This window comes from Geotrypetes seraphini, chromosome 15, assembly GCF_902459505.1.
Source record: "Geotrypetes seraphini chromosome 15, aGeoSer1.1, whole genome shotgun sequence".
In the NCBI taxonomy this organism is placed as follows: domain Eukaryota; kingdom Metazoa; phylum Chordata; class Amphibia; order Gymnophiona; family Dermophiidae; genus Geotrypetes; species Geotrypetes seraphini.
The window spans coordinates 60,448,366-60,466,916 of NC_047098.1; the positions used below are offsets into that span (position 1 = coordinate 60,448,366).

An 18,551-nucleotide genomic window follows, 5' to 3' on the forward strand; every position below is an offset into this window, starting at 1 on the left:
CTCCCCATTCGCAGTTTTGACACTCGCAATTTCACATATTTGTGAGTTTTGGGGGGGAGGGGGAATCCCCCCATAGTTTAGCACGTTCCCGCCTCTCTCCAGCCTTCCTCCCGGCATCCCAGCCTTACCTGGTGGTCTAGCAGGCTTTTGGGGCAGGAGCGATCTTCCTACACTCCTGCCCCGTGTAGATTGCCAATAGGAAATGGCTGTGTGAGCTCCCGTCATAGTCTCGAGAGACTACGGGAAATTATGAGATTTTGTAGGTTCGTACTTAACTCCAGGGGTCCAGCTGCTGGGTGCTTTTCTGTTTCCCCTGCTACGTATCTTGGCTGCTGAGTGGCCTCGAGGGTGTCTCTTCACCTCCGTCTGCGCTGTCTGTATCTGGGGTCCCAGCAGCTGCTCAGGACCTACCTGATCCTTTTTCGACACTGCTGCATTTCCCAGATTTGGGAATTTGGATTTGAGTGCTGGATCCCCGCGTATCCCTTTGGGACTGTGGATCCTAGAGAAGATCCGACTGTCGAGCACTTGTTTAAGTTTGAGGCGTTCCCAGATCTCATTGCTGAATTCTTACCAGAGTTGAGCATGAATTCTAGCCTGCTCCTCTCATTTCTTCAACTTTTTCTCCCTAGCACTGCAGCATTTGTTTGCAATCTGCAACTTTTCCTGGCTTCCGGATATGCGTTCATAGTTCTCGAAGTTGACTCTGGAGGGTCCTTTATAGAAAGCTTAGGCTATGTGTAGCTTGCATCCTCGGATACAGGAGTGTCTGCAGTTTTGTGTCAGTCCAAGGGAGTTTCCATGATGGCTTAGCTGACCCGGTGCAACTCTCTCCCCAGTGGTGAGACAGGTATGTTGAAAGCTATGCAAGATAGCCAGGTGGATGTGGTTCTCCGGAAAGTTTTGAACCAGCTAATTAGCCATGGAGCTGCGGTGCCTATGCCCTTTGTGGCACGACTCTGTCTAGATCAGCTACAAACGCCTTTTCCTCAGATTTGAGGGCTAGGATGGCCTACATGGCAGATGGCTTCTATGACAAGTTTCAAGTTTACAAGTTTCAAGTTTATTAAAAATTTGATTAATCGCTTATTCAAAATTCTAAGCGATGTACAAAAAAGTAAAATTACAAAATTTCTGGGGGAAACAAAACCCAACGAATAGAACTAACCTGACAAAATATATTAAACAAAAGGAAGAATTGGGGAAATAAAAATACAAGTTGTTGATAGTAAGTAAGACAGGGGAAAAAAACAATAGGAAGGGTGAGAGCAGTGGGCTTCAAATAAGTTGGGAAATAGGATTCAATTGAGGCTCCTAATCTAGCTTTCTAGCAGTCAAATGCATCTTTAAAAAGAAAGCATTTTTACTTGTTCTTGAATCTGTCTAGGTTGCGTTCTTCCCTTAAATTAATAGGGAGGGAATTCCATGTTTGGGGGGCTGTGACAGAAAAGATGAATTGCTGCTGTGTGTGAATTTTTTTGAGAGAGGGAACAATTAATAAATGTTGGTCGTTTGACCTAAGTAATCTTGTTGGAGGGTGGGGAATCAATCTGTGAATGAAGGCAGGAGTTTTATAAAAAAAATTTGAGTTAAGCAGACTTATTTTATATGTTATGCGGTGAGCAATTGGAAGCCAATGCACTTTCTTATGGAGGGGTGTCACATGGTCGAATTTCTTAGCTTTCATTATGAGTTTAATTGAAGCGTTTTGGATAATCTGTAAACGTCTGGTTTCTCTTTGGGCTATTCCCTTAAATAGAGCATTACAATAGTCGATTTTTGAGATTACCAGTGAGTGAATTAATGTGTTAAGTGACTTGGGACATAAGAATTTTGAAATTAAATGAATTTGATGTAGTGTGAAGAAAATTGATTTGACAATAATGTCGTGATAAGTTTATGATCAAAAATAACCCCTAGGTTCTTAATGCTACTGATTGACTGTAGAGTGGTACCCTTTTTTTTCTTTTTTAAATCTTTATTCATTTTCAGAAATTACAATAAGTGTACAATAATCACTCAGAAATATATTAATTAATCACTTGACAATCTTGATAGTGATTGGGAAATTGAGCTTGGGACCATCTTTCCAGAGAAAAAGAGCATAACATTTGATTTATTAACATTGAGAGCTAACTGTTAGCATCAAGCCATTGAATCTGTTCAAGTTTTTTATTGATTGCTGTTTCAAGAGGGTTATTGGAGTCTTATCGGGTGTAAAAGCTGAATATCATCAGCGTAAGCGAATACGTTAAAACCAATGGATTGGCAGAGTCATCAAGGGTGCAAGAAAAATATTAAACAAAAGTAATGAGAAGATGGACCCTTCGGGAATACCATGTGTTGCTGAGAAACTTCCTGAGGTAATATGGTTGAAAGACACAATCGAGGATCGATTAGAGAAATAGGATCTAAACCAAGAGAGGACCTGATCCGTAATGCCAATAGTTTGCAGCCTATCTAAAAGGAGATAATGGTCAATTGTGTCTAAAGCAGATGAGAGATCAATAGAAACTAGGAGAACAGATTTATGATGATCCAGATAGTAAAGTATGGAGATAGACATGCCAATTAACGAGTGTTCCGTAGAGTGATGCTGCCTGAAGCCTGTTTGATTTGGATGTAAAATGTTTTTTTCTATGAATTCTGATAATTGTTTAAATACCACCTTCTCAGTCAGCTTTGCTAGGAAGGGGATGTTTGCGATTGTTCTGTAATTTGATTTATCCTTTTGAAGGAGCTGGCAAGGGTGTCAGCAGATTCTATTCTGGCCCGCCAAATGTTCTGGATTTGGCAGTTGCTGGTGATTTCCCCTCTGAGGTAACTCTGGCGCAGCTACCTTTTCAGGAGCAGTTGTGTGGCAAGGATCTGGTTGACCTCTTGAATTCGGAATGGACCATCACCCAAAGACCTGACAGGATAGTAGAGCATGGCCCAAGGGGGCTGGGCATCCTCCCTTGAGTGGTTCCTGACAATATTTTTATAACTACAGGCAAGATTTTTTATCCTCTTCAAAGAGATTTTTTCAGGGTTACAGGCAGAAGGTTCGCTCTGTCTACTACCGCTCTACCTGCCTGAATGACCCCAGGGTGCTGAAGGTCCCTCTGTGGATAGGAGGTTCGGTCCTTGCAGTTTCAACCTGCCTGGCTGCACGTTATTAAAGTCCAGTGGGTTGTGGAATTTATTTAGTTGAGCTGCTAGATCCGGTGTAGGAGAGAGAAAAATGAAGAGAGCAATGAAGCTGGAATGAATCATGTTAAAAGGAGAGAGGGGCATAGAAAGAAGCAGATACCATATGGAAGGGAGAGAGGGCAGACAGTGGATGGATGGAAGGGGCAGACGCTGGAAGGAAGAGAGTGAAAAGATGATAAAGCAGAAACCAGAGATGAAAAAAGGTAGAAAAAAATAATTTTATTTATATTTTGTGATTAGAATATATCAGATTTGAAATATGCATCCTGATAGAGCTAGTGTTAGACATAATGGGACTGCAAAGTCCAGGCAGTGCTTCTTTAGTTTCCAGTTGGCTTAGGGCTCTCTCTGACCAAGGGGGCAGTTGCTCTAGTTGCAGTCCCCTAACACTATTCCTGTCTGTGTTCATGCGGTATTCTGTTAGCATGATATTTCTGTGTAGCATTCTGTAATTTGGCTTTTTCAGTTTTCTTGATAGTAGATGGGATATATGTGAAGGGGAGGGGAGATAGGGGTTTTGTTGATCCGTGCTTTGTATTATTTGTATTTATAAAATGACAATTACATAGAATATTGTTTCTTTTTATACTTTAATAAAATATGTTCAATATAAAATCATAACTATTTGAGGCTTGTAAGGATGGGATCAGATGGTTTGCAGGGATGGAGCAGGGACTGAGCTTGTGGGGACGGGGCGGAGATGGGTTTTTTAATTCAGTCTTAGTAGTTTGCCGCTCCACAAAATAATTATTTTATTTCCGCCAGTCCGTAGGTGTAGAAAGGTTGAACACTGGTCTAGAAAGCCTCACCTATTGCACTGGAAAAGGAGATTATGTACTTACCCTGGTAAGATCTTTTCCAGAAGATAGGTGAAACATTCTAGACACCCACCCTGTCCTTGCTGTGCCTGTTTCAGATTTTAGTCTCCTTCTGCTTATCCAATCTGTTTCTTGGAGACTGGTCAACCCTTTGGGGTTAACAAGTTTGTACATATGTATAACCTGTTGTGGTAGTAGTTCTGAACTCCTTTGACGCCTCTGTTGGATATTAACGGTAATGTTTAGTACAAGTGCCTCTACTTCACAGATGAGTGTGTGTCTCTATGCTTGGGTACTGACTGCTAGAGGACACTAAACTAGCCTCTGAAGTACACTAGAGGTAGAGTGAAAAACCTGCAGACCATGCGAATAGTGGGAAATAACCCTATGGTCTCTAGAATGTCTCGCCTATCTTTTGGAAAATATCTTACCAGGGTAAGTACGTAATCTTCTTCACAGGAGTCTGTACTTAGCTGTTGATTCCCACACTAACCACGAATGCAGAAGGGTTAAGATCCCATTCTGCAGTGGAGAACAGCTTCCTCTTCAGTTTTTCCTTCTACACAAACTCAGAAGAAGTGTTCTGATCTGCTTCTTTTTGGTTATTTTCATTTTTTGTATTTTTTTTTTAATTCTTTATTCATTTTTTTATATAACAACAAGTGCATCAGATAAAATCATATGAACTTATAAATACACACTTGATTATGTTTCATGTAATACATCAAATACAACATTCCAAACCATACTTATGTTCCACAATATCTTGAATATTATGTAATACACCTAATATCTAAACAATTATTATTAGAATAAAAAACCCTCCCATCCCCTCCCCTCCCGTTACAAAAAATACCATCCCAAAATAGTAAAAATAGTAATATAAGATTAATAATACCCACCCACACCCCCTCTTATCCAATATCTTACTTTGGGAAAATGTTATCACTCATTACAAAAGTCTGTTAATGGTCCCCAAATCTTCTGAAAGTTACCAAAATATCCTTTCTGTGTTGCTATTGTGCGCTCCATTTTGTAAATATGACATACAGAATTCCACCAAAAGTTGTAATTTAATCTATCATAATTTTTCAGATATATTTCCGTCAGTTTTTTGAGTTTCTTCATGGCTTTGGTGCTCAGAGGTCCCATTCTTGGGCTTGCTCTGCCAGGGAAAGGACACAGTCCCGTGTGGGTAGACTACTGCTCCCAGCAATCTCACTGAGAACCTGTGGGGCCAGCCTGCTTCTTGTCCCTTAAGGAGCTTGGGGTCCATTCCTCTGGGAGCTGCTTACCCACTGATTTTAATCGGGGGTTTGAGCACAGGTTGTGGGGCCCCTATGAAACAACCCCCCTCCCCCCATCACTGTGAGGAATTTCAAAGGTGGGAGTCCATGGTTGAGGTCTGTCCAACTGGCAGCCAGAAGATTCCCATAAAGTTCTGACAATATCTGAGACAAAAATCCTTTCCCTGCAGGCAGGTTACAAGCTGACAGGCACCAGAAGTCACAGTAAGTAAGTACTCCCATTATTCCCTATGTGGAAATTGTGGGGGGGGGAGGGGCTTCTGGAAATTTAATTTTTTAGGGTCTCTGAGGTTAGGATTTGGTTCCTTCTCTAAAACCCTAAAATTACTATTTTTTTACATTTTGATTTAGCTTCTCTGGCCCCTTTTTTGGTAAGAATTTCCTTACGGTGGCTATTTTGGATTTTTAGCAATCTTTTTTTTTTTTTTTTTTTTTAACTTCATTGTTTCTGCCTCAAAGCCACTCGTTTTGTCTAGAGTTAACCTCCATGGATGTCCCAGGCCATTCTAGCCCTGGATCCTGCGTTTTTGTGCAGATTTACTTGTTGAGGAATGGCTGTGTTCCACATGTCATGGGGCATGAGAGAACGGGGTGGGAGCTTTGGGCTCTGCCCCTATTCAGTCTACCAAGGCCTTGGAACCCCCCAAATTCCAGAAGATCCAGTCTAAGGGGAAGACATACTTCTTAGAAGATTTGAGCAGCAATGAGGTGGAGAATAAATCTTCTATTCCCCCTTCCAGGGTTGTATAATGTCTTCCAATGCAAGACATTTCTGATTTTGTCAGCCTTTTATGGAAAGCCTACTTAACAGGACCAGAAAGTACTGCACTGCCTATTAAGCAGGGTAATCTGACTCAAGCGTGCTCTAAAGCGACAGTCCCATCTGGGTCGCCACTTGAAATGTACAGAAATAATGGCAAATGATGCCAAATGTTTCCAAAAAGATTGATTTTATTAATTTCCATAACAACTATTAAAAGCTTATTTGCGTCATTGGGGGGTCTTTACAGAGACCAAAATCTGGCATTTCTAGCAAAGAATCCCACTCTATGCTTAGTTGTTCACCAATATATACCTTCTATCCAGTATGACATCATCATTTGTCAACCAATCGGCCGATAGAGGCTGTCCTTAGGTTTGAACAAAGAAAATTCCTTTTGACATAGAAAAAAGTTTCACAAATCATATTTTTGTTTATTAATTTCTGAATATGCATAAAACATAACATACCCAATACACTTTTTGACATTCTCAAAAAGGTGAAATCAAACAGCTTGTCTGTTAAAGCCAGCCTGCATTTCTGCTTTCAGCATCTGCTGATAAGTTTGTGTCCCTGTCAGCACAGAAGAAAGAGGAGGGGCTATAAAAATTGCTTAACTTAAAGGTCAGAGAGGTTAAAATATAGATGTAGTACTTTTCAGAATTTCCTTAGGTTTAAAATATATAAAATATGTTTTTCAAAACCAATTCTCATGTTTAATATACATGGACTCCACAGTAATGCAGGTGATCAAGCGCACTTCCCTTCTAGAGAGTGTGATGCTAAAGGACACACAGGACCATAAAGTGGATGTGATCCTTTAAAATAGTTTAAAGCCCTGATTTTAGGTATCAAGTCTGCAGCAGCTGCCTCCTTAGTGACAGGGGCCTGTCATACCAGATAGCAGATTAGTTCTTCAGAGCTTGGGGATCCCTGCCCCCCCCCCCCCAAACATACATGTTTGAGGGAGTAGATTATGTGGCATTCTTTTTATGACATCAGAATGCTAAGTAAAGTTACAGCTAACTCCATTTCTGCCCACCAGGTGTTCTGGATCAGACAAGCTTTCAAGGCCACTCTCAGCAAATTGCCTTCCAAGGGGCAGATGCTGTTTGGCAAAGGACTGGATGACCTTATGGCCAGTGTGGTGAATCGCTGTCCCAAATCTCTCCCGGACAACAGGAGCCATCATTCTGCTGGGGGGCGGGGGGGGGGGGCTTGATAGAGACGATTTTCATGCCTCTAGGAGATCCTATCAATTTTCCTCTGGTTATTCGTCTGAGGCCATTTTAGGGATCTACACAGATTTGGCAGTTACAAGTGCCAGCAGTCAAGGGCTCCTGCAGTGGCTCGGCCCCCAATTTTCTGCCAATGAGTCATATGGCATGCCTTCAGACTCCCTGTAGATCTAATGGCCACAGCCAAGAATGCAAAGGCAGTTTGCTTCTACAGTTGAAGAACTGAACGGGGAAGTGCAGGGCTTAGATGCCAGAGTTCAGCCCTGGCCCACAGAGCTGCTTCTCTGGTTTTCACCATGAGCCATGGTGGATCAGATCATCTGCAGGATAGCAACTCATCAGGTGCTGATGATTCTGGTGGGTCCAGACTAGTGCTCCTCGACTTGCCGATTCAAATCAATTCACTGATTCTCTTCAGTAAATCAATTTTTGTTTTCTTAAAAAAAACTGAACTTGCTGATTCAGTGAGTCTTGACATTTCCAGGTCTCCTAAAGCAGCAACGGCGATGACCAACAGGGAGAGGCAGCGCTCTGAACAGGCTACTTTTGGTCTGCCCCACTGGGACTTCCCTCTGCCGCATCAGAGACTTCCAGGTCAGCGGCAGGCAGAATGTGGGAATTGCTGCTGACACGGCGAGATTCTGTGTAGGAAAAGGGCATTCTCATTCCCCTGTGCAGCGCTTTCCCAATTGACAACCCCATAAAGCCCACCCTGCGTGGACTTGATTCATCTGATTTTTGCCTCAGACATTGCCAGGGTCCATCCAGGACCTCTTCTACTGTATTTAAGATTCAGCTGACATATCACTACAGGAGCAAGGAATTCCCTTGGAGTGGTGGGAGTTGGTGGTGTCTACCCCCTACTGGTTGTACTTAGCAGGTTGGCTTCTAGCTACTCATGCACATAATTTGTTTACTGTTAAATTGTTGTTCTATTGCTTAAGTTTAGAGCGGAACAGAATGTTTTTTGCCAGGGAAACTCCCCATGCCCTTCCTCTTTTCTTCTGTTTCAGTGGAGTTTGATTGCTTTAGTACCAACTGAAGAGGGAGCTGTTCTCCACTGCAGAAGGGGAGGAGTTCAAGATCTTGAAGTGACATTCTTCTGCAGATTCGAAGTTAGTGTGAATCAACAGCTAAAGTATGGATTCCTGTGTATTAACAGAAACAAGATTGAGGTAAGAAACTAATCTTTCATAAATTACAACCAACAAAGATCTTTAAACCTGTAAGAAAGACAGAAAATTAACCCATGGAAGCTTCAGGGTGGTTGTGATTGTTCATGTAAGCAGTTTGCTATAATTGACCTGGTTAAACTTTCTTTTTCAGTACGGTGATCGCTAGCAATATTCTCCTGGTTGATGAGATCATGAGAGCTGGGATGTCCTCACTCAAGGGCTGAAAGAATTTTGCTGATTTGTGATAAGACTATATACTTAAAAGGAATTCCACCAAATAACTTCTCAGAACAACAATATTAACTCCAGCTCACCATTAATTAAGAAAGCATAACAAAATGTTTTACTATTCACTGTTGCAGTAAATCAGTCACACTCAAATGTAAAACCTTGGACTTATTCATATGGAATAAATTAAAAATTCTACAGTGATTTTTGTTCTGTTTGGTTTTTGACAATGAACAGTACCATTTAGCCCTTCAGCCATTGTGTCAAGTAGACCAGTGTTTCTCAACTTCAAGCCAAGCACCCCCTAATTCTAACCAATATCAACAAAGTATATTCCCAATCAGGCTCCATCCCAAAACCCACCCCCATAATAGTACAATACAATTTTTATTTGTATACCGCCAATACCTCTTCGAAGTTCACAGCGGTTCACAAACTAATATAAGGTGCTTGGAAAAACAACCCTAACTGTCCAATAAGGCTCACAATCTAACTAAAGCTGGGGTGTCCAATGTTGGTCCTCGAGGGCCGCAATCCAGTCGGGTTTTCAGGATTTCCCCAATAAATATGCATGAGATCTATATACATGCACTGCTTTCAATGCATATTCATTGGGGAAATCTTAAAAACCTAACTGGATTGCGGCCCTCAAGGACCGACATTGGACACCCCTGAACTAAAGCAACTGAATAAACAATTGCTTACTTACAAAAAAAAATAAAAAGACCAAATAAATTAAATAAAAGATCACTAATAAAGAAAACCAAATGAAAAAAACAGAAGAATACTAAATAAAGCATATAAAATAATACTAAATCAAGAAAAATTCAAAAATACTAAGTTCTAATTGTAATGCAATTTCTTCCATCCATTTTTTCATATACACACAATATAATCTTAATACATAATGGTAACCACAAAATTTAAAAAAACAAACAACAAAGGTGCCATAAGACCCTTGGAAAATCTAACTTTCTATGTAGACTATTTTACTAGGTGATGGAATAGCCTCAGACTTGGTCTCCACCACAAGGTGTTAGTATCCAACATTTTTGGTCACTTTTTTTTGTAATCACCAGCTTCCAACCACCAGCCCCCCTTATTATTTAATATTTATTTTTCACCTTTTTATATTCTTTTTCAATTAATTTTATCTTATTTATTGCTTTAATAGTAAGAAGAAATAAATATTTTAAATCTTTCAATCTTTCTCCCCTTTTTTCTTTTTTTATATAGGTAGCAGGCAATATATCATACAAAGAGTGAAATTCTTATTCATACTTTCTTCCAAACAGCTATTTCTCTGGTATGCTGTTGCCACTTGTTGAGAATGCGCTTATTATTTTTTATTTATAGCATTTATATACCACTTATAACCTAAGTGGTGTACATTCAGGTCCTCAAGCATTTTTCCCTGTCTGTCCTGGCAGGCTCGCACTCTTATATATTGTACCTGGGGCAATGGGGAATTAAGTGATCTCTTCAAGTGGCAAGAGCATACCAGTGAAATAACTGTTTGGAAGAAAGTGGTTACAAAGTCAGTGATTACAAAAGAGAGCGACCAGAAAAGCTGGATACTAACGCCTTGTGGTGGCTCTAAGTCTGAGGCTATTCCATCACCTAGTAAACTAGATAGTATAGAAAGTTAGATTTTCCAAGGGTCTTATGGAATAAAAAAATAGTATTTAATCCATTTTGAGTGAAGTGAAACAGTGTGGCATCAAAGGGTGACCATTTCATGATGGATTCGTCTGGCAATTTCTTTGGCCTATATCGGGAGCGGGAAACAGTCTCCCTTGGGAACACAAGCACATTCCACCAGAGGGGTGATGTCCTGGGCAGAGGCTAGAGCTGTCTCACCTGAAGAAATCTGTAGGGCAGCCACTTGTTCTCGCCTCCATACTTTACCAAGTTTTACAGGGTGGATGTAGCAGACAGAAGGGATGCAGAATTTGGTTCTGTGCTAGCAACATACTCATTAGTCCTTCTCTAGACACTGGGAACTGCTTTGATATGTCCCGTTGGTCAAGACATATTCCTGTTGCACTAGAATGGAAGATTAGGTTCTTACCTTTGCTAATCTTTCTTGTAAACCGGAATATCAGTCTTGATGCCCGCCTTGTCAGTTTGTTAACCTGCTCTCTGTCTCAGACATGTCTGGAGGATTAGACATCTTGTTTACTTCCACTGTCCCTTAGGGCCAAGGAGGAAAAATTTTATTACAATAGTATTAAAAAAAACTTGCAAACTGAGTATCTTGTGAATTATTGATGCAGATTGCACACGTTTCAATTAACCTTTTTATGTGTTGCAGAATGTTTTAGTTAATGCAGTTTTTAGGGCTAACTGCTTTGATACAGACTGAGGAAATTCAGCCCAGCCCAGAGTGAGAGGAGGCGGAGCAGAAGAATATGTAAATTAGGCTCTCTTACAAACTTTGCAGTAAAGGAGGGTAAATACCTATTGGTCAAAACTGATATTCCTGTTTACAAGAAAGAAAGAACCTAATCTTCCGAGGAGCCCACTGAAAGTGGATAGAACAATATTAGTCAAAGACTTTCTACAACTGAATAATGTGAAGGTTGAGAGTCAGTTTTAATGGATCTTTAATGCTTAAAAAATGTAACAATAAATAAACCTGCATGTTCAAATGTTTGCAAATGCTCTATTCCAGGAGTGCCCAAAAGGTCGATTGCGATCGACCAGTAGATCGCAAAAGCAACGCAAGTGGTTTAGTAAAAAGGGAGGGGGTATGTTTGTCTATTTTTGTATAGTTGTTACTAAGGTGACATTGCATATTTTAAAGTCATCTGCCTTGCCTTCTTTAGAAAAAAAGCCCGAATAAAAATAACATTTTCTCTGCATACAGTGTGCTTGTGGTTTTTGTTTTTTTTTTTTTAATTTTATTGTTGGTAGATCATTTTGACTTAGTCATTTTAAAAGTAACTCGCAAGCCAAAAAAGTGTAGGCACCCCTGCTCTAGTCACTTTATTTCAGCTTAAATAGTAATTTTTAATGCAGATTTCTGAAATGTACAATGTAGTAGTAGTTTCTATTCAAATTATTGAAGCACACAACTGTCTGTTACATACTTTGACTAAACTCTGCCCTTTTGTTCAAGTCTACTTTCAAGACAAATGTTAAAGATTTGTTTGCACTTCTGTGGTCCAGGATCAAGAGTACTGGCTTTTTTGTTTTATTTTAACTTGGTCCCACAGTACTCCTAAGCTCATAAGTGTTAAGAGTAACCAAGTCCACCTGTGGGCTAGTTTTTTTTAGTTGAGCAATCTCAAGTAAGTTCTCTGCTTAGGTCCCAGCACCACCAATCATAATGTTATGCCACTACTAATCCGATATTCTGTCAAATACACTAAGCTGTTATTAAAGTCAGAGAATTCACAGCACTGCCCCCCCCCCAAAAAAAAAAAAAAAACCCACAAAAACTGTGGGCAAGCATAATTAAAAATGGCAGAATCTCAAACTATACATGTTCTTTGTCTTTGATCCTTGGGTTCAGAAGGAACTTTTAAAAGAATGTTGGCCATGTCCCCTTTATTCCAGTCTTCATGTTTTCCATCACTATTACAAAATACCTGAATGGTTCATGATAAAATTTTTCCTATAATATTTTCTAAGTCCAGTGTCTCCAAGGAAGTGGTTGATAATATTATGTTTCCATTTTTCAGACTCTCCACCAAATCATTCATTGCTAGCCATCGCCTGTTTACTCGGCGTTCCCTTTGCCGATAGATTTTGATTTTCTTGTGGGCAATCTCTAATTTCCTTTCCAACTCGCATATCCTTCGTTTTGCTGCAGATGGGTTTGGTAGGCAATAATTATGTTCCATGCAGGTGCTTTGTTTATGAAGAGTATTTGTAGGGAGATATGCAATAGGCAGAGGATCTACATCAGTTACCTCAAGCTTCTGTGGAAGTGAAATCTGTAGAGGTGGGAGGAGAAAAGGGGCGTATACTTTATTTTAAGATACTTGTGGTTTTCATTAAAGCTGTCCTATGATAAATATCACTTTATTGTCCCTCTAGACCAGGGGTATCAAAGTCCCTCCTTGAGGGCCGCAATCCAGTCGGGTTTTCAGGATTTCCCCAATGAATATGCATGAGATCTATTGGCATACAATGAAAGCAGTGCAAGCAAATAGATCTCATGCATATTCATTGGGGAAATCTTGAAAACCCAACTGGATTGCGGCCCTCGAGGAGGGACTTTGACACCCCTGCTCTAGACATTAACAGAAACTGATGGGTTATAACACACCTCTACCAGCAGGTGGAAACTGAGACATAAACTCTGGGCTGTGCAGTCCCAAGTACAATCGGTCTTCTCAGCCTCCAGCAGATGGACACTATACATGACTGGCTATATACTAACAAATTGTCTCTCAATATCGAAAAATCTTCAGCTCTACTTCTACCAATTAAAAACAGTGAATCTTTGCCAGATAAAATTGCTATTAAATCCACTCCTATACAAATGGAAACAAAAATAAAACTATTGGGATTCATAATCGATAAGGATCTCACCTTTCACGACCAAATCAGTTCAGTTGTAAGAATTTGTTTTTTCAAACTCCGTCTTATCCGTTCATTAACCTCGATCTTAGGAACAGAAGCAATTACAATTCTAGTACATTCCCTTGTCATCTCTCATTTAGACTATTGTAACTCACTCTATACTGGTCTCCCACAAAAAGAAACCCGCCGTTTACAATTAATACAAAATACTGCAATAAAACTCATTTATAAAATAGGCAAATATGATCATGTTACTCCACTTTTGAAAGATGCACACTGGCTACCAATCGCGCACCGCATAACCTATAAAGTCATCCTGCTTACTTTCAAAATAAATCTCACAAACCAGCCTCTATTTCTTCATAAACTACTTATCCCCCATAGCTCTCCACGAATTCTGAGGTCTACTGACCAAAAACTATTACGAATCCCTTCTATCAAAGAATTCTATAATACTCGAAAAATAAATTTTACAGTTGTTGCCCCTACATTATGGAATGCTTTACCTCAACAACTTAGAGAAGAACAACATCTAGATAAATTCAAGATCAATTTGAAGACATTTCTATTTCAAGATGCATTTTCCTTTTCTTAGTTTTTTTTTTTTTTTTCTGTTTTTTTTTTTCTCTTCCCTTTTCTTCCCATTTACTTTATTCATAAACTCTTCCGATTCCAATTCATGCAACCAACCGCTTTAAAAAAGCGATCCTACCCAATATGTTTTTTCCCATCCCTACTTCTCCCTTTCTTCTCTAAAATATGTAACTTCCCCCTCCCTTTCCCTCCTATCCGCACGTTCATGTTAGTCAAATTATGTTTTAATGTTTACTCACTACATTTTATATTTAAAATTTTTATAAATCTTATTGTAAACCGGCCAGATACTTTGTGATGGTCGGTATATTAAAAAGTCAATAAACTTGAAACTTGAAACTTTACCTGGTTTAGTGTAGGGCTGTTGGATTTTGTTTAAAATCTGTTGCTGACATAGCCTTATAGGTGAATTCTGACCAAAGATTTTCTGCTCCAATAAAAAAATTATATACCCCCGCGAATGTTGAAAAACCGCAAATACAGTTTTTAGTGGGGGAGACAGGAGAGGGCAGGTGGAGCACCGGCGAGGGAAGGAAATCACTCGCGGTATGCTCCGACCATCTCTTCCTGCACTAAAGTCGGACCTCACCAATTGAGCTGGTGTTGACATACTGGTCAATAGGGCCTCCCTACTTGGGAAGATTACACTGGCCAACACTCATTTTGGTGCCTCAAATATTAGACCTGTTTCTGGGTATATTTGACTAGCTGATTCCAAAAATGACACCAGGTTTCTCCCATCAGCTCTAGTTTTTGAGATACAGAACATGTGCCATTATAACACTCTTCACTCTGCTCTGGGTATTTTAATGTGGTGTATAAATTTAATATATTTTAAGCATGAAGGAAACATATTAAAAATTAAGTGTACTACATGAAAATCTACTTATTTCATACCAAAAGCACAAGTTTGATACAAACTTTCCAGTCATTTGACATGCAAGAAGCTACTTTTGTAAAACAAATCTCACATAAGATTCTAACAATAGTCTGCCATCATGTGTGCATCCCATCTTCCTTTTTTTTTAATATCTTGGTGAAATCTTTCACCTTGCTCTTCAATTAAGTCATCAAGTTTCTCTGGAAAATGATCTAAGTGACTGAACATAAGATTTGCTGCTGCTGGATCAGACCAGAGGTCCATCGTGCCCACCAGTCCACTCACACGGCGGCCCTTAGGTCAAAGACCAGTGCCCTACTAGAGTCTGATTTCCCCAATGAATATGCATTGAAAGCAGTACATGCAAATAGATCTCATGCATATTCATTGGGGGAATCCTGAGAACCTGATTGGATTCCGGCCCTCGAGGACCAAAGATGTTTACCCCTGGTCTAGCCTTACCTGCGTACGTTCTGGTCCAGCAGGAACTTATCTAACGTTTTCTTGAATCCCTATGCAGATAATGGACTTAACACTCGTTACAGCCAAGCCTGTTGAAATGAAAGAGCATATCCTCTACTAATTATGTGTAGTTGTCTGCCGCCTTCAAGAAAATTTTTCACAAGAATAAATGAAGACCAGGCACATGATTTCATTCATTGATGCTATGAAATGTGGGTCATTCATACGCTGTCTTGATCTATGGACCATCGAAAATGCCTGCCTTCAGTTTTACCATGGTAAGTCCAGGTAACATATGTTCTGTTGCCATTCTCCATTTACCTCCCTTTTTTATTAATTTTACTTCAATGTATTTAAAAACTTCCCCTTCCCTTTTGTTCCATGTACGTCAATGTGAAATCATCTAGTATTTTTAATATTTGATAAGATACTGCTTTTATTCACCTTTTTTATTTATTTATTAATCTCATATTGTATACCGTTTAGACACTTGTTTTGATAGACGGTATATCAAAAATAAAGAAACTTGAAACTGTCTTTATTCAAAGCCTTTACAAATTGGTTCACTAGATCTATTTTTATATGTAGTGGTGGCAGTATGATTCTATCTCATGCTACCAAAGGTTCATTAATTACATTTTGTACTCCAGCCACCCTATATTGACTCTGAGGCCAATCTTATGACATCCCAATTCTGCACAAGATATCTTTTAAATAGTGGTAAAAACAATTAATAAATTCAACCATATCTAAGAAACTAGAGCTGATGTGATCTATCCAATGCAATTTTCTAAATCAGCACCCCAAATAACCCCAGGAACAGGTCAAAAAACCCAAGGCACCAAGAAAATTTTGTTGTTGGCCTGATATTGGTGACTCTCCTTTAGCTCATTTAGATCCAGCATGGCCCTGCCATAAAAATTAGAGAAGATGGCTGCTAGAACACTGTACCTTTTTCTCTGTCCCTACCCCAATAGTAATTATAACACACCTGCTTGCAATTTTGTATCATTTATTCAAGTATTTTTAATTTTTGCATATTAAGATACATCAGTAATAGCTGACTCAGAACAAATGCCTTACTTAATGCGTTCAGATACCTTTGGATGATGATGTGCAGAAAAATTAAATAAAGTTGGCACTGCATCGTGTCTTAGGCGCACAGTTTGCCCAGTTCTGTCAAAGCAGGAAGCCTCAAAATGCTTTGAACATAAAAATGTGTGCAGGCTTGGGCTGAAATTCTGCCTGTTCACTTGCTGTATCCATTGCTTCCGCCTTTCTGCCTGTAATGGGAATCTTTAATAAAATAAAAAAAAGAGAAATTAAAATTGTAATCTATTAAAGTAGAGGAAGAGGTTTTGGATTTAGGAACTTTTCAGTATTAACTCAAGCTGTTACATTCAGGAACAGTAGAAATTTTCCTGTTGGATCACAGCCAATCATAAGCTTGTACCCGACTCAATGGAAAATTAAATAACTTGTTCAAAATCACAAGAAGCCCCAGTGTTGACTTGAACCAGGATTCCTTGGTACTCAGCTGTTAGTGTTTTTCCGCCCAGCTTTTTATTATTATTATCCAGAATTAGAGGAAAGGATGAAAAGGCAAATAAATGCCACATAATTATAAAAGATGTACAAAATTGACAGTAGCATGGATTGTGGCCCTAATAGTTGTGCCTCCTGAGAACAGGAAAGGCTAAAGTGGCTAGGGCTCTTCAGCTTAGAGAAGGAGATGGCTCAGCGGAGGTATGAGGTCTATTAAATACTGAGTAGAAGTACATTTTAAAACAAGCCATAGAAAATATTTCTTTAGAATGTGTACTGTATATAACAAACCTAGATTTTTGGGCCAAAACAAAAGGCCCAAAAATTGGGGGAGGGGTCTCGATATATTATTAGTCTCCCCCTCTTTCAAACCCATCATAGGCCCTGCTGGTCCAGTGGTGAGTCAGGGCGAGAGTGATCCTCCTATGCTCCTACCCGGTGCAGTCTCACTATTCAAAGTGGCTGATGTGAGTTCCCATAGTGGTTGCTATGTTTATCTACTGCCTTTTCATGAAGAGATTCATCCAAAGGCGTTGCAATCCATTGGATAGTAGTTGGGTCCTCTAAGTATTTTCCCTATCTGTCCCTGCAGCTTCACAATCTTAACTGTGGTACTTGGGGCAAGGGAGTAATTAAGTGACTTGCCCAGTCACAGTCAGGAATTGAACTCAGTCACAACCTCGGGGTGTTGAGGCAGCAGCTCTAACCACTAGGCCACCCACTCCCACAGTAACCTTGCAAGACTAACTTGATTGCAAGACTAACTTGATAATTCTTGATTGTGACCAGCTGCCCCATCATCACATTCCTCATCATGTTCCACAGAAGCAGGTCCATCTTGTGGATGTACAGGGTCAGGCAGTGAGTCATCATGAGCAACAGGCCTAATAGCAGAATCCAGACTAGGATATATAATTTTGTGCTTTAATAGGGTCTCGTGGTTCCCTCCCTATCATTGGGATTGCAAATGACATCACTGCCTTTCATCGATTGAGCCAGTCACGAAGTCTGTTGGAATGGGTACAGATGCTAGGTAGTGCCCAAGACTTTACCTGGTCACCCAGTGGGCAGCCAAAGTACAAGTTGTATACCTTCTTCAGATCTATGGTAATTAGGCGACGATGTGCTTTTGTCATGAATGAACCACAGACGTAACTGAAACTAGCTGGTGGTGGTAGACTGCCAACCTGAGCTAGAATTTACAAGTCTTTTTTATTTATTTTGTTTACAGCACAGTGCCAGTGTGGGTAGGAGAGGGCAAAGGGGGTGAAGAGGCTATAAAATAAACCCACCAGGATGATTGGAAAATAAAACATCCAATTGGGCAGGAAAATCGAATCGAAATTTTCCTGAATTGGGCAGCAGCAGCATACAGGTAATACTAGAAGCCATGGGTGGAGATCAGACCATGGAGGGAAAAGGCATAGAGAAAGAAGAGAAGTCAAACATTAAGTTCAGCAAAATCTCATTTAATGTAAATGTGGAAGCTGCTCTTAACCCTCCAGCAGCTACTTTCAAGTTGCTGTAGGTTTCAATCGTTTTGTTTGCAATGCATGAAAAGTGGTTTAATAACAGAAAAGGAAAAGAACCTCTCAGTGCAGAGACCGGCGGGAACAACCGAGCCGCCTTACCGATGGAAACTGATGTCACTGTCCTTCTTCCAGGCGCTGGTGCAGTCGAAAGCTGCACAACTGGTGGGCATGATGCACGATCGCTACTAAGGCTAACGCTGCAATCTTCCATAAGCAATATGGCGGAGGGCAGAGGCGGGGCGAGCTGCTCCTCTCACGTGACGCTAAGGCCCCGCCTCCTCGCCGGC

General features: G+C 40.1%; 2 protein-coding genes across 3 annotated transcripts in view; one reads left to right on the plus strand and one right to left on the minus strand.

Annotated features, from left to right (window-relative positions):
* Window positions 1–8,922, plus strand: part of CCT6A (chaperonin containing TCP1 subunit 6A) — a 36,922-nt gene extending 28,000 nt beyond the window's left edge. The window contains exon 14 of the mRNA XM_033921493.1: window positions 8,642–8,922. Within this exon, the coding sequence (XP_033777384.1) occupies window positions 8,642–8,714 (73 nt within the window). The 3' untranslated portion in view covers window positions 8,715–8,922. The remainder of the gene's footprint in view (window positions 1–8,641) is intronic.
* An 846-nt stretch (window positions 8,923–9,768) lies between these two features.
* Window positions 9,769–18,483, minus strand: THAP2 (THAP domain containing 2). 2 transcript variants are annotated; one of them, XM_033921495.1, is made up of 3 exons: window positions 18,364–18,483; window positions 16,271–16,483; window positions 9,769–10,911 (listed from the first exon to the last, which is right to left on the minus strand). In XM_033921495.1, the coding sequence occupies exons 1-3, from the start codon at window positions 18,432–18,434 to the stop codon at window positions 10,884–10,886; spliced, it is 312 nt and encodes a 103-aa protein (XP_033777386.1). In that variant the 5' UTR covers window positions 18,435–18,483; the 3' UTR covers window positions 9,769–10,883. The 2 variants fall into 2 exon arrangements, with proteins under 2 accessions (XP_033777386.1, XP_033777385.1); XM_033921494.1 differs by lacking the exon at window positions 9,769–10,911 and adding an exon at window positions 12,159–12,659 and having other exon boundaries at window positions 16,288–16,483.
* Between the last annotated feature and the right edge of the window lie 68 nt (window positions 18,484–18,551).

What these genes read in the sequence shown, in the direction of transcription:
- THAP2 (XM_033921494.1), bottom strand. Translation starts at nt 18,434, where the DNA reads ATGCCCACCAGTTGTGCAGCTTTCGACTGCACCAGCGCCTGGAAGAAG. An exon ending in AGTGACATCAGTTTCCATCG is followed by an intron (nt 16,484 to 18,363) that starts GTAAGGCGGCTC and finishes ATTTTATTAAAG; the next exon opens with ATTCCCATTACAGGCAGAAA. An exon ending in CTGCACATCATCATCCAAAG is followed by an intron (nt 12,660 to 16,287) that starts GTATCTGAACGC and finishes CCACCTCTACAG; the next exon opens with ATTTCACTTCCACAGAAGCT.